We start from the raw sequence: 15196 nt of genomic DNA on the forward strand, positions 1-15196 counted from the left end.
AGGCATGGGGGGGGGGCGGGGGTGAAAAGCTTAAAACTCCAGGGAGAACTTGCCAGGAACCTAACTCTCTCACAGAAAGACAATGGGAAGAACATCATTCACAAATCTAAAAACAAAGCCCAGCAACAGTCAAGGGGTGGTGTGGGGGGATGGCTTCCTGTGCCAAAAGAGACTTCTTTCTGCAGAAAAAGAATCTTTATCTTTTGTTACACACAAATCTGACAATAGGAACTGCTAAACTGATACTGTTTAAATGGTTAAGGAAAAGTAACTTATGTAAATGTAAATCACATTTTCTAAGGGGCACACCCAAAAGGAGTAGCTGAAACAGGCTCAAAGGTTAGTTTTTGTTTTTTTTCCAGCCTAGACCTGAGCCTGGAGCTCAACAAACCATGGGAAACCTGTGGCCAGCTCATCCGAAAGGCACTACAGGCAGCCATTGTGTATACCTGGAACCCGATCGGCAAATACTCATCACAGAGGTCATCCCACAGCTCCGGTAGGTCTGAAATCTCCCAAGGATAACTCACGGGTGTCCTGTAAAGGGGTTTCAAAGGCCTGTTAAGGAAACTGGAACTAACTCCATTTGTCATATGGCCAGGCTTGGCTCCAGGTAGGATGGATTTCACTGGAAGCGGGAGCTTGCTCCCTCGGGGACTCTGAATGGGCTTATAGTCAAGACCTTTAATCATGCTAAGAGCCAGCTCCAGTTTGTGGTTACACAAAAGCTGTGGAGTCTGTTCCTCAGAATAGTAGTCACACTTTACAAGTTCTTTCGAACTTCTCTCCGTTTCCTCATCTTTCTGTTGTGGAGGACTAGCCTGGACACTAGCATCCAGAGATTCCACAGAGGAACCTGGTGTCCCTTCCTCCATGCTTTCACCATCCAGGGGTGCTTTTGTGCTTGGTAAATCTGGTGGCCCAACCTCTGACAATGCCGGTTCTTCAGTGCAAATGCTGGTAGACCACCTGCTAGAGGGGGCATAAGAAATACTTCTGGCCACTTTTCGAGGCACCTTACAAATGGCTTCGTAGTCGGAATCTGCAACCCGCAAAGCTGCACAACCACGGCATCTCCTGGGTCGGTTTCCAGGCCCTTCGGAAGCATGACAGCTATGTGAGTCGTTAATCTGATCTTCATTTTCTACCCAGCACTCAAACCCTGAATAGGCAAAGTCTTCTTGGAGCAGTGCAGCGTACCTCATATCTGGCAAGCCGGAAATGTCTACCGTCCCACTCCCCGCCTTGTTCTCCTCGCCAGAGTCATCATTATTCTTCCGATACATACTGGCAATGCAGAACTTGAGGCGATCCTTTTCCAGGAGCAGCTTCTGCAAGCGCTCAAGAGAAAGGGCTTCGATCCTGGCAATGACAGTATCGAATCGATAGATGCGATCGAGCATGAAAGCACATTTGCTGCAAGCAAACTCGGCTTTGCCATCACGAGTGACATCTTTGCCTAGGACGTGCGAAAGCAGAACCTGGAGGTTGAGCTTGGACGCGGTGTGGAAGATCCAACGCCGCTGGTTTCCACACAGCTCGCGGGCACAGATCCTGCAAATCTCTTTCATTTTCACTCCTGGAGGGTGCGGGACTTCTTTGTAGCGGCCACAGCTGCGGGTTGCTCACTGGCTCTGGGATGCGGTCCTCTTCCCACCTTGATGGTCTGGGGCTGGCATGGCCCAGTCCCAGGTCCTCACTTGGCTGGGGCACACCTCAGCGTGCGCAGGCTCTGGGTACCACAAACCAGCCCCGCCCCTCGGGCAGGGGGCGGGCGCGGGCGCAGCACGGACGGGGATGCTGAGTGACAGAGCACAAGCAGCGCGAGGTTGCTGCCAGGGCCCCCACAGCTGTCTCTCCCGCGGGCCGCCTTGTCCTCTACGTCCTCCCGGGCGGGCAAGCTGGGCTCCGGGACAGTAGTGTCGGCTCAGAGCTGACGCAAAGCCCGGGAGATGAAGCATCAGATTTCAAGATGGCGCCGGTGTAGGCGGTCTCCCCAAGACTCGTCTGGGAGTTGTAGTCCGATCGCTGTGGCTCCGCGCATGCGGGCTGGCGAGTACTTTGCCTGGCCCTCAATCCAGTCTCTCCCGCTAGCCCGGTAAATCGGACTTTGCTCGGAGTGGAGAATGGAAAGTGAGATTATATAGGATCGACACGCCTGTCTGCTTTACTCTGATAAGATCAAATACACACCCTGATCCTTTCATGGAATCTCCCTCCTCTTCTGGATGCCTTGAGGCTCCACCCAGGGAGGAGAAAGCCCAGTCCCCTCCCTGTCTGTCAACGCCAATGCCACGTACACTGGATGTGGCTTGGCGGTGCCACTAGGTACCGCTGCGCCACCGCCTTCTGCTGCTGCCCCACCTCCTCTCCTAACTGTCTGACTCTGGGATCAGAAGGCCCCAGGCTGCAGAGATGGTTAGGGAAAGCCTGATAAAGAAGAGACTGGTTGACAGAGTTTGCGAGGCCAAGTTAAAGTTGGACCTTACCTACTACCGGATTGATATAAGAGACTAGTGTTTCTATCAATGCCGGGTGACGTGTGGATAGCAGGCCTAGATGTTTCGTCCTTTTGTGAAGTGGTGAGTGGTGAATGGACAGTGTACAACGCAGGAACCTGAGAGTTCAGCAAACACCACGTGACTACATCTGATGATCAAGATTTTAAAGATAACAAGAGAATGGGCTTTGTCAAGCTTCAGGCCTCCTGAGAGGAGATTATCACAAATTCTCTTTCAGGTTCTGGTAGACGGGAGACAGACACTTCTTGGAAAGCGTTTTCAATTCAAGTACTTCAGAATTAGGGCTGGAAATTCACTGGCATAGTTAGTACCTGGTTTTACTACTGTAGTTAAGTCTCCCAACTCTTTCTTATAGAGCTTCATGCGTATAAGAGGAGAGCCGGGAGCAGGAACTGGATGACATGCAGGTATCACAAACTGCTGCCAGTAAGAAATTCACCTTCCGGCTTTAGAGAGAATATCAGAGGAAGAACAGTGCCCCCAACAACCCCTTGTCCTCCACAGCAGACACTTGGGTCCCTAACTAATGACTTTTAGATTAAAAAATTGTGGGGCTGGGGCTATCGCAATTGTTCTCATCGCCTAAACAAAATCCTGTAGCGTTGTATGCAACTAGCTTTGTATATATAATTTCATTTAAAGACCATAAAATGGGATTACAAGTAAAAGCAGCTACGTTTTTTTTTAATCCTTAAGTTATGTGAGCTTGAAAGTGAAAAGAAACTGAGCATCAGTCTTTGAAATCTACAAAAATCTATTAAAGCAGAGTTTCTGAACTCACTCTGACCGATGGACAGGCAGAGAGCACTCTACTCCCTCCTACACAAAATACTCCGGAATGACACTGAAAAATATGATCTATCATGTGATCTATCATAGCAGAACCTGCCCTCCCATGATCTTTGATGTTTAAAATAACTCGATCAGAGTGAAAAGATTGTGCTGTGTAGATAACAAAGCTTGAAGCTTAAATAAAACTTAGAAGAAACACCACAAGAAGCTTAACATGTTAGGACCCTTGTCATCATCTTCATCACAATTTGTAGTTAACAGTAGTTCCTTTAAGGGAGGAAACAAAATGGAGTGGAAGGAACTAGATGAAGACATTTTATTCTTTATACCGGGAACCATTTGAACTTGGGCCAATAAATACTCAGGTATTACCTTTAATTTTTATTTCATTGAATTTTTGAAAAATTGTTTACATTTAAAATATTGCAAATGAATGTTTTGCCTGCGTGTATGAATGTGCACTACAAGTGTGCCGGCTGCCCCAGGAGTTCAGAAAAGGGAGTTGGTTTCCCAGAACAACAGTTGCAAAGGGTTATGAGCCACCATAAGGGTGCTGGGAGGGTCAACCCAGGTCCTCTGCAAACCCAACAAGTACTCTTAGTTGAGTCACCTCTCTAGCCCTAACCTTTAAATTTAAAAAAGATGCCACAGGAAAATTCAAAAGCTGTGTCAGTTTAACATATCAAGTTCTACTTAGATCTAAGCCATAAAGCTTGAAACTGAAGAGAAATGCTTGTAACTTGCATGATATGCATACAAGATGGGCAGCTCAATATGAGCAAAGGCTCTATAGGGATATACAAGTTAATAATGATGGTTATAACTGGAGAGCAAAATGGATGTTTACTCCTTTTCCATCACTTGGATTCTATAATTTTTATAATAAATATATAATACTTTGTGAGTTAAAGAACGTTTCTTTAAAACAAGGTAAGATGCTTGGCTTGGTGGCACATAACTTTAATTCCAGTACCTGGAAGGCAGAGACAGGCAGATCTCTGTGAGCTTGACTCTCCATTTCAAGTTCTAGGCCAGTCAGGGCTACATAGGGAGATCCTGTCTTACACAAGGTAGGATAAGCATGTTCTTACATAGTTGTTCAACACTAACCAGCCGTGAAGAAGAACCAGCTCTGATGTGTCTTTAAGCATGGATCTCAAAAACTTGGTAATGAAAAACAGCCATATACAATGAAATATTTTATGTGAAATGTAATTGTTTCAATCATTTGAGGTAAAAAAAAATAGGAAAAATACATCTATTGTGGTACAGGTCAGGAACGATTTTAGGATGAGAGAGTGAAAAATTAATTTCAAAGGAAAATGTGCTGGCTAGTTTTATGTCAACTTGGTACAACCTAGAGTCATCAGAGAGGAGGGATATTCAATCGAGAAACTGCCTCCATAGATCTGGCCATAGGCAAGCCTGTGGGCTGTGAACTTTTGGGGGTCAAATGACTCTCTCACAGGGATCATCTCCCAAGACCATCAGAAAGCACAGATACTTACATTATAATTTGTAACGGTAGCAAAATTACAGTCTTGAAGTAGCAACAAAAATAATTTTATGGTTGGGGGTCACCACAACATGAGAATATTATTAAAGGGTTGCACCATTAGGAAGGCTGAGAACCACTGCTATAGGGCATGTTCTTAGTGATTAATGGGGGAGGGCCCAGCCCTGTTATGGGTGGTACCATCCCTGGGCTGGTGGTCCTGGGTTGGAACAGTGGGAGATAGAATTGAGCTAGTGTGAGAGGGACAAAGACACCACAAGATCTACAGAGTCAACTAACCTGGGCCCATGGGGGCTCACGGAGAGGAAACGGAGCATTCAGGGGCTGGACCTAGGCACATGTGTAGCATGTGTAGCTTAGTCTTCATGTGGCTCCTCTAACAACTGGAGGAGAGACTGTCTCTGACTCTGTTGCCTGCCATTGGATCCCTTCCCCTAACCGGACTGCCTGATTGGGCCTCGGTGCGGGAGATGCACTTAGTCCGCTACTACTTGATGTCCCAGGGTGGGGTGGTACCCAAGGGGGTTTTCCCCTTCTCTGAGAAGAAGAGGAGGGAGTGGTGGGGGAGGGATTTGTAAGGGTGGTACTGGGAGGACAGGAGGGATGGGGGTCGACATCAGGATGTAAAGTGAATAAATTAATGAAGAAAAGAAAAGAAAGCAGGCTGAACACATCATGGGGAGCAAACCTCCACGGCCTCTGCATCAGCTCCTGCCTACAGGTTCCTGTTCTGACTTCCTTCAATGATGAACAGAGATGGAGAAGTATAAACTTTCGTAGCATGCAGTAGTTAGTACTTAGATGACTAACTTTAGGTGAAGTCACTTATATCTGTCCGGTCCATAGATTCCTAATGAACAATGTTGTCAGAAGCGATCTAGGAAAGACTAAGGCATGCAAGTGAGTTTTCTGGAGATAGCCCACCATTTTACATGGCCTTCAGTGGGTGAGCTCTGTGTTGCAAGGTCACCAGAAACTCAATCCCAGAACTGCTGCTTGCTGCCGACATGCCTTTGCTGTCACGATTACATAGCCTAATGATTCCTGGGCATTAGTTCACCCTATTGAGCAAATTTCATACAGTAATGCTGCATAGATAAATTGATGATTTCATAAATCCAATGATTTTATAGGATTCCTAAATATACAAGCAATCCTGTCTGTGTAGAACAGAGCTGCAACTAGGGCTCTGCAAACCTCCATGTGTCATGGGCTAATTGCACTAGAATAAGAAAGCAAGCTTGAAACAAATTTGTGATCAAAAACATTCCTTCCCGGTCAGGCCGAAGAATGAAGCCATAGGGATTGACTGTGAGAAAGCAAGGCCAAGTGAAACTGTTACTTTGAATTTATAATGTGCTTATAGAATGAAATACTATTTTGAACCTACTATCAACATCCTTCTGTAACTCCTTTTATGTAACATTTTATCTGTGAAGTAATTTTATAACGAACTTTAACCTAAGAAGGTATGAATTGCCAGGGAAAAGAAAGAATGTGGCGCTGAAGAGATGGCTCAGTGGTTAAGAGCACTGACTGCTCTTCCAGAGGTCCTGAGTTCAATTCCCAGCAAGCACATGGTGGCTCACAACCATCTGTAATGGGATCTGATGCCCTCTTCTGGTGTGTCTGAAGACAGCTACAGTGTTCTCACATACATAAAATAAATAAATCTTTTTTTTTTTTTTAAGGAGTTAAAAAGAGATCAGAGTTTCCTGCTGGACATTCTTGCTAGCCCCAGATACTTAATTTTAATTCCATCAGTAGTACTGACCCCATAAATTGCTTGTCACTGTTAGGGGGCGTCTGCTATCAGCATTACCCCAACACCATATCCTCTTTTGCTACCTACCTCTGTTAACCTTCTGATGTCAAGTCTGGCTTTTTACACAAAATGAAGTTTTTTTGTTTTTTTTAAAGGAGTATACATTTTTTAAAAGATTTATTTATTTATTATATATAAGTTCACTGTAGCTGTCTTCAGACACACTAGAAGAGGGCATCGAATCTCTTTACAGATGGTTGTGAGCCACCATGTGGTTGCTGGGAATTGAACTCATGACCTCTGGAAGAGCACTCGGGTGCTCTTAACCGCTGAGCCATCTCTCCAGCCCCAAAATGAAGTTTTAAAGTAGAAACAATAGTTCACACTTTAGTATCCATAGATACATAGGGAGTGTGAGGGTGGGAGGTACTAAAATACAGATCAGATTGCTTGGACCAAACCCTTGGCGTTTGTATTCAGTACGTAGATCTGGGATGGGTCCTGAGACTTTGCATTCCTATCAAATCCCAAGATCTTGCTGTGGGTGGTGCCACTTGGTGCTGCTGCTGTCTTCCAGAGCTGTGCTTTGAAAATCACTGAACTAGAACTACCCTAAATTGGATTCAGGAAAAAAAAAACCTTCGGTAAAAATATCAGAAGTTCTACAGGGTCTGGAGACATGGCTCGGTGTTAAGAGCACTTACTGCTCTTGGAGAGGACCCCAGACCCCAGTTCAGTTCCCAGCACCCACATGGTGGCTCACAACCATCTGTAACTTCAATTCCAGGAAATCTGAAGCTCTCTTCTGCTCTCCATGAGCACTGTACACATGTAGTGCATCGATGTACATGTAGGCAAAGCACATATACAATAAAATATTTTTTGAAAGAAAAAAGATCAAAAGTTATATAGGTCAATGAAAAAAATCTATCAGAAAACCTACTTATAAAATTAATGTTGAATTTAAAAAAAAAACTATACCCCAGTCGGGGATGGTGGCTCATGGCAGCCTGTTATCCTAGCACTCATGAAGCCGGGGCAGGAAGATTGGCACTGCCTGAAAGAACAGCCTGGAGTTACATTGTGAGTTCTAGGCTAGCCTGGATTACAGGGGAAACCCTGTGTCAAAAATTATAAAGGGAAAAAGGAAGGAGGAAGGGAGGGAGGGAAGGAAGGAGAGAGAGAAGGAGGGAGGACTATATTCCCATTGGGTGAACAAGTATTCTTCTGTTAGTGTTTTTTTTTTTTTGTTTTGTTTTTTTTTTTTTGTTTTGTTGCTGTTACCCTCCCCATTTACATATTAGAGTCTGAGAAGTTTCTCTTGGAACTATCGTCATTTTGCATCCACTGTGTGGCAATGGAGCTGACCTGTTTCTAAGGTCTAATTTTGGCTTAGGAGGGAGTTTCCAAATAAATGAGAAGTGGGAAACCGCCATGTTCCAAACCAGCTCTACTGGGTTTCACTGCTGTAACTATCCTAATTACTAAAAGCTCTGCCCCACCTCCAAAATGGTTCAGGCATATAAGATGAAACAAACAAACAAACAAACAAAAAAATGTGTTGTATCCAAGGAAAGCCACAAAAGTTATGATTTGTGACAACACACAGACAGTACATGGCCTCCAGGTGCTGGAAATAAGAAACAATGGAGCTCTCCACCAACTAATGTAACATTGGGAAACTTTCAAAGCAGGAGACTTCCAGTTTGTTTACAATTGCAGTCAGGAATGTTAGCTTCCCAACTAAGAGAAATAAGTTCCTCTTGTTTTTAAGCTACCCAGTGTAGCTTTTGGTTACAGTGGCATAAATAGTCTAAGACGGCACTTAGATCAGTATTTTTCTAGATATAAGTAAATAGTCCTTGAATGAATAAACCGGTATTTTCCCTTTTATGTCTCCATTTTCTTAAATCATTTCATGCTTTACAGACCAAAATCTTGGCTGCTTACCATAGTCCACAATGGCTTCACCTTTCTACATTGCCTTACGTTTTCCCTGCCTAAGTGATTTTCATAGATGATAACTTCTGAGAGACAAAGACTAGGCCCTCATACAGCCTGTGTTCCTCTTCAAGTGTCAGAGCCCTCAGAGTTCCATGTAAATCCTGCCAATGACACTGTATGGAGTCCACCTCTCTACCTCCCTCCACTGCAGCTCTAAGTCACCAAGCTATGGTTGCTTTGACTGAGAAGGTCTTACTCCTGAGACATGTTCCTAATGAAGGTTATGACTGGGCAAGGATAATGCTGAGAGAGGGTTTATATATGAGTCCCCAGTTCAATATCCATCAGCTTAACATGAGGAACTAAAAGCTTCTCTAAAAAACAAAAACAAAAAACCCCCCAAACCTCCTTATATGAAGTTGTCTGGTGCTTGCCTAAGCTACGTACAAATCCCTGTAAGGGTTTCCTCCTCCTCCGTGAGCACTCAGAACACATTCTTGCACTAGCCTCCACGTCAGATTTCTCCATGGAAACACTGGAATGTTTACTATTTTAGGAAATATGCCTGACTGCAGGCAGTGATGTTTACGTTAGTGCAAAAGACACATGAAGGCAAAAGCTTGAACATCTGCGGATCCGAGCGGGACGGCCCTGTTTGATTATGAGTACCCCTCCCCAGTGCTGCTGCTCTGTGTCCACAATGTGTGCCTACATTTTGCTTATCTGTTATTAGAGAAAATACTGGCAAAGTACAAAGCAAGAATTCTTCCCGACCTCTGTTTGCAAGTGCACGACTTCCCTGCCTCCACGGCCCCTGGTTCTGGTTTCCTTTTAAAGCTTTGGAATGAAGCATCTCCTGTTCTGTAAGAAAAATTATCAATAGCTGGAACAGCTATCAGGTTTTCCCTGCGACTATTGCTCCCTTCACTGAGGAAAGAAAGGGGCTCTGTTAGCTGTCTTCACTTTCCCCACTGCCCAGGGAAATACAGGTGGGCGAGGGGCAGCAGCTACTGTGCACCCTGGCTCCCGGCTCTGGCCCTGGTTGAACACACAGAAGCACTAGAGGCAAACCCAATGGTGCCACAGTGGCTTCTCACAGTTATAGAATTGTAAAATCTTTGGATAACATTAATAGGTTATCTAATAGAAGTTCATAAATATTGTGCTAAGTAATTTTACTAAATGTCTGTTGTGGGACAGAAAGGAAAAACAGCTAAAAAGTTAGTAAGATGAATGTGATCAAATAAAAAGCTGCAGAAGCACCTGTCTTTTTAAAAAACATGGAAACCCCCATAGAGAAGGGGGGGAGGGGAAGAGGGGTGTTGGCCCGGAAACCGGGAAAGGGAATAACAATGGAAATGTAAATAAGGAATACCCAAGTTAATAAAGATGAGGGAAAACAAACAAACAAAAAAAATCTTCTAAAACTAGAAAAAAAGATTTAAATATTATTTTATGCATGGGTGTTCTATCTGCATGTACACCTGCAGGTCAGAAGAGGGCATCAGATCCCATTACAGATGGTTGTGAGCCACCATGTGGTTGCTGGGATTTGAACTCAGGACCTCTGGAAGAGCAATCAGTGCTCCTAACCACTGAGTCATCTCTCCAACTCCAGAGGTATCTGTCTTAGCATGATGTAATGCACATTATATCGGTCAGTTGACATACTATTTAAGGTTATGGAACGTGAGCTCAGAGAGAACGAGCCCTTTTTTGTTTCCTCCAAAGCTTTCATTCCTGGTGCAGGCTGGCCCCACAACTCTGTAGTGGGAAGAGAGAGAGCAGCTCAGGGTGTGGCATATACTGTGTCTGAGAACAGCTACAAGAAAAGCATTTCCGACAATTATCATTTGTCCCATAAAAATGGAGCTCGGAAGCACATCCCTAGAAGCGGTCTGCCCTGCTCAAAGCCTTTGCTCAGAAACTCTAGCATGACTGAGCAGGGCACCAACTTAGCACATCTGGGAGGAGAGGATCTCAACTGAGAAAACGCCACTAGAAGATTGTCCTGTAGGGAAGTCTGTCCGGACATTTTTCTTGGTTAATGATAATATTGGAGGGCCTAGCCCAATGTGGGTGGTGCTACCTGTGGGCAAGTGGTCCTGGGTTCTATAAGAGCAAATCATGATGAGCAAGCCAGTAAACAGCATCCCTCCATGGCCTCTGCTTCAGTTCCTGCCTTGACTTCCCTCCATGAAGTTCTGAGAGTTGTAGGAGTAAATTAACCCTCGATCTCCCACACTGCATTTAGTCATGGTGATTGTCACAGAAATGGGTTTATGCTTGATGCTTCAATTGCTCGATTAATTGGATAGAGTTTTATCATCTATCCACTATTTCTATTGATTCTTGTTTACTATGTCCTTAGTAGATTCATTCATTCACGATTGAAAACACAGCCATGGTAGATCACTCTTAGGACCTTCTAGAACACTAACAGGATCAAGGGGTTAAAGTGAAACTTCTTGTACTCACAGGATACACAATCCACCCTCCTGTGCTGCCACAATACATGAGAAATGCTTCAGAATGGGAGCTGGGATACATGAGCATTCTTCACCCAGACTGTTTAAACCTGGAAGCCCAGGGCCTGTGGGCTCCCCTTTCTTCTAAGGGCCACAGGCCAACCACAATGGCTTCTATCATGAAGACTGGCAGGGATGTGAACAGTGGCTCGGTTCTAGAGCGTCTTTGTCCTTCAGCATCAGCTGGAGATGATAGGATGGCTTTTCTGGCAATGAAGGGGTTCTTTAGCCCCTGGAAATCAGGACTGAAAGTTTAGATATGAAATTTTGGCCTCCAGGACACGTTGTCATGGCAGACAGAGGTAAGGGTGTAATACAGTGGGACTATGGCATTGTTACTGTCAGCAGGCGGGAGAACGGTCACAGCACGGGTTTCAGGCATCTTAAACATCAGGGTTAGCACACGTTATGGCGAGAAGAGGGGAAGGGTGGTTGTAATTGTTTTATCTTTTGCCCCTATCTGATTCACAGAACGCACTTGGCGGAGCAGTTGATAGCTGTGGGCAGCCATACCTTGTTCTCAAGAGGCTGCATCAGTCACCTGCATTCATCAGGGCTGCCTTTTCTAAAATACACATGATGTGGTTTTTATTTCTCTTGCTTTAAAATTTTTTTTCTACAGCTTACAACATAAAGTCCTTATCTCAGTGTTTATGGGCTTTTCCCCAACTGCGTATTTCAGCCTTCTGCCATACTTATTAAATGCTTGCTAACAGTAATTACTCTTAATTCCTTAAGTCCCTTCCAAGCCACCTTGGCATCTCCCTGCCTAGAAAGATCATAGCAGTCCCTTTAATCACTGCCGACAAAAGTGTGTCAGCAGAGGAAGGGTTTATTTTGGCTCATAGTTTCAAGATGGAGAAGGTATAAAGGCGGGAGTGGCTCTTGCCTATAGCTGTGAAAGCATTATATAGATTGCTTACATCTCAGTGGCACAGGAAGTAGAGAGAACTTGGCCAAAGGGTGGGCTGAAAGTTTCTAGAACCTCTTAAAGCAGCTTTACCATTGGGGGACGGTGGGAGTCCCAGTGAAGTCCCGTGTGAACGTGCACAGTTGATATTTGAGCAACCACGTCATGGACGCCAATGCCTCAGACTCATGGAAATGGCAAAGCCTCCCTTAGGTCAGGCTCAGGAGAATGATAAGGACTCCCTCCCCCTACCCGTCTGTGTATGAATGTTGATGAAAGAATGACCTTTAACTAAATCATTTGCATAGGTACAGAAAGTATCAGCCATTCTTCCTCGCCCCGGGAGACTGCAGCTCGAGACTGCTCCCTTCGAGTCAGTAGGAGATTAGCTCCCTACATCCTTGGCCATGCAGTAAATGGAAAATGCATGCATTTCCAGGCTGCTGCTGGGGCTGCTCCTTCCAAGAGCACAGCCAGCTTCCTCCCAGCTTCATGTCAGGGTGTCTGTCATTTCTTCATTCTCTGCCACCCCAGTCAGATCAAGTCCAAGGCTGTACAAGTCTCAGCAGGAGACTAAGAGTTTAAAGCCAGGAGTCTGCTGGAGACATTTCAGACTCAAACTGTAGCAATGTCCATCCCCCTCCCCACTTTTCCCCTTCCTGGTTTATTCATCCTTCACAGCCTGATTTAAGGGGTTTCCAAGTGATTCTCTCTTCAAAAATAGAAGATAGAGTCGACTGATCACAGTCATTTGTGGGTCCCTTCAGAACTATGTTCATATTTCTATTCCTGTTTGTTTTAGTATTACATGCCTCTAAAGTTGGCTTCCCTAGGCTCTAGGACACGCTAATGTGCATGTTGGAGATCCATGGGGTGTCAGGGCTTGTTTTAGTTGTTATGAAGAGGAAGAGGAGGCAAGGGATTCATATGATTTGTGCAGGACAAACCATTGATTCAAATTCCAAATGACTCAGATCTGCCACTGGCCATTGATTGGCAGTAGTATCCAAGCTGTAGTCACCTGAAGCCAAAACTGGACTTGGTTACGTAGGTCAGCAGAGTGCTAATAGACATTCAATTCCCATAATTAATCTACTAAGCAAACCAAAGGAAGATTGTGCCTTTATTTGAAAATTTGCCACGTTCTTACCACTTAGGACATAATCACCTGCTGCTCTGGGACCTCAAGCACAGTGACCTGGGTCATGCAGCATCTGAGGCTTTGTCATTCACAGTGAAGCTTGTTTATTACAAGCTCTTTCCTTTAACTCTTTTTATATTATTCCATTCAAAATTCTGCATACAAAAGGAAGCATTGTTGGGGCTGGGGAGACGGCTCTGTAGTAAGAGCACCTGTTGTTCTTGCAGAGGACCTGGGTTCAATTCCCAGCACCCACATGGTGGCTCACAACCATTCATAACTCCAGCTCTAGGTGACCCAGTGCCCTCTTCTGATCTCCACAGGCACCACCAGGCATGCACATGGTGCACAGACAAAGAGGTAGACAAAATACTTACTCATACCCATGAATAAATAAAAAAGCAAATGAAAATAAAATTGAAAAAGAAAATAAGCACTGTTGTGTTACAATTTAAGCTCTGTTAATATATATTTTATATCTACCTCAGTTAGTTTCAGAGTATAATTAAATCAAGTTACTCTAGAAAGTATTTTGAGTAGCACCTGCTTAGGGAATATGTAGTCATTTTGTCACTAAAGAAAAGATATTGGATGTTCATTAATGGAAATTTTAAATTACATTAGATGCATGTTTTTAAGAAATTCAACCAGGGATTGGGGATTTAGCTCAGTGGTAGAGCACTTGCTTAGCAAGCCCAAGGCCCTGGGTTCTGGTCCTCAGCTCTGGAAAAAAGAAAAAAAGAAAGAAAGAAAGAAAAAAGAAATTCACCCAAACCTTTCATTTTATATTATAAGAATTTAAACACTTTATGTCTAAATGTTCCAAAGATATAGCAGAAAATACTTCATTTTGTCGAGTAAATAAATAAAATAACCATTATGACTAGTTTTTCCTGAATTATTCACTCTGGTACCTGTCTTGAGGACCAAAAATACAAACTAGCCACTTTGAGTTCAGTCATAGTCTAGGCTGACAGATTAAGTGAGAGAATTATGATCGTTAATGTCACTGAACACTGATAAACTTATTAATTTTAACTTTTTTGTTTTATAAAAGATGGCCACAATTTGAGAGACTTTTGTAACAGATGACTTACTGACAATAATTTTGTGTACCTGCAGTTAAAGAATAACCTTATTCACTTTCAAACTGTTACTACGGATAACTGTAGCAGTCATGACCATATTTTGGACTGTATACAATCACTTACAATATTTGTGATCTTTGTAAATGACTGGATTCAAGATGTTTCTATACCCATTTTACAGATGAGGAAACTACATTTGGAGGTTTATTTATGTTGTCCAACGTCATTCATTTAGAAAGTGGTGGTACTAAGATTCAAGTTTCAAAATCTAAGCTTAGTCTCATCATCTGCTTCTCTGTCCAAAAGCCAGGAGGCTTCACGGTACAGTCAATCAAGAAAGAACAACATTCCTCCCTGAACTTGATGATCATCGGTATTTCCTACATTTTCATCCCTGATAAAAATCCCTGAAAAGAGAGTAGAGCTTCAGAAGAGAAGGGGAGGAGGATGGGGAAAGATTGAGGGAGGGGGTGACCAGGATGGATGTAAAGGGAATAGTATAATAATGAGGATGATGATGATGATGATGATGACGGTGATGAGGGGGAGGAGGAGGAGGAGGAGAAAAGAAAGAAAAGAGAGAGAAAAGAAAAAAGAAAGAAGAGAGAGAAAAGAAAAGAAAGAAAGAAAGAAAGAATCACATTCAGAGAGAGAGAGAGAGAAAGGGAGAGGGAGAAGGAGGAGAAGAGGGGGAGGAGGAGGGGAGGGAGAGCTTTGTTTTTCCTCTGTTTGAGCATATGTAGTCCATCCCAACAGGGAAGGCATGGCAGTGGCTATTGCTGTAGTTACAGCACCTTGCTTAACTCTAAGCAGAGCAAAATGGAAGCAGACTAGAGCTATAATCCCTAAGGCCTGTACCCCAGTGATGCATTTAAAGCTTACATCACCTCGCCAAACAGTGCCACCCGCTGGGGACCAAAGGTTCAAACACATGAACCTGTGAGGGGCATCTCACATTAAACCATAACGCCTTCCAGAAGGTGGCATGGA

At 44.0% G+C, this 15196-nt stretch overlaps 1 protein-coding gene across 51 annotated transcripts in view; it reads right to left on the reverse strand.

Moving 5' to 3' along the window:
• Positions 1 to 15196, reverse strand: part of Pde4dip (phosphodiesterase 4D interacting protein) — a 196345-nt gene that overhangs the window by 75375 nt on the left and 105774 nt on the right. The window contains exon 1 of one of the 51 annotated variants that reach the window (XM_087632438.1): positions 450 to 1927. Within the exon in view, the coding sequence (XP_087488564.1) occupies positions 450 to 1571 (1122 nt within the window). The 5' untranslated portion in view covers positions 1572 to 1927. 51 annotated transcript variants of the gene reach the window in all.

Source organism: Rattus norvegicus, chromosome 2 (assembly GCF_021556685.1).
Source record: "Rattus norvegicus strain SHRSP/BbbUtx chromosome 2, alternate assembly SHRSP_T2T, whole genome shotgun sequence".
Classification (NCBI taxonomy): domain Eukaryota; kingdom Metazoa; phylum Chordata; class Mammalia; order Rodentia; family Muridae; genus Rattus; species Rattus norvegicus.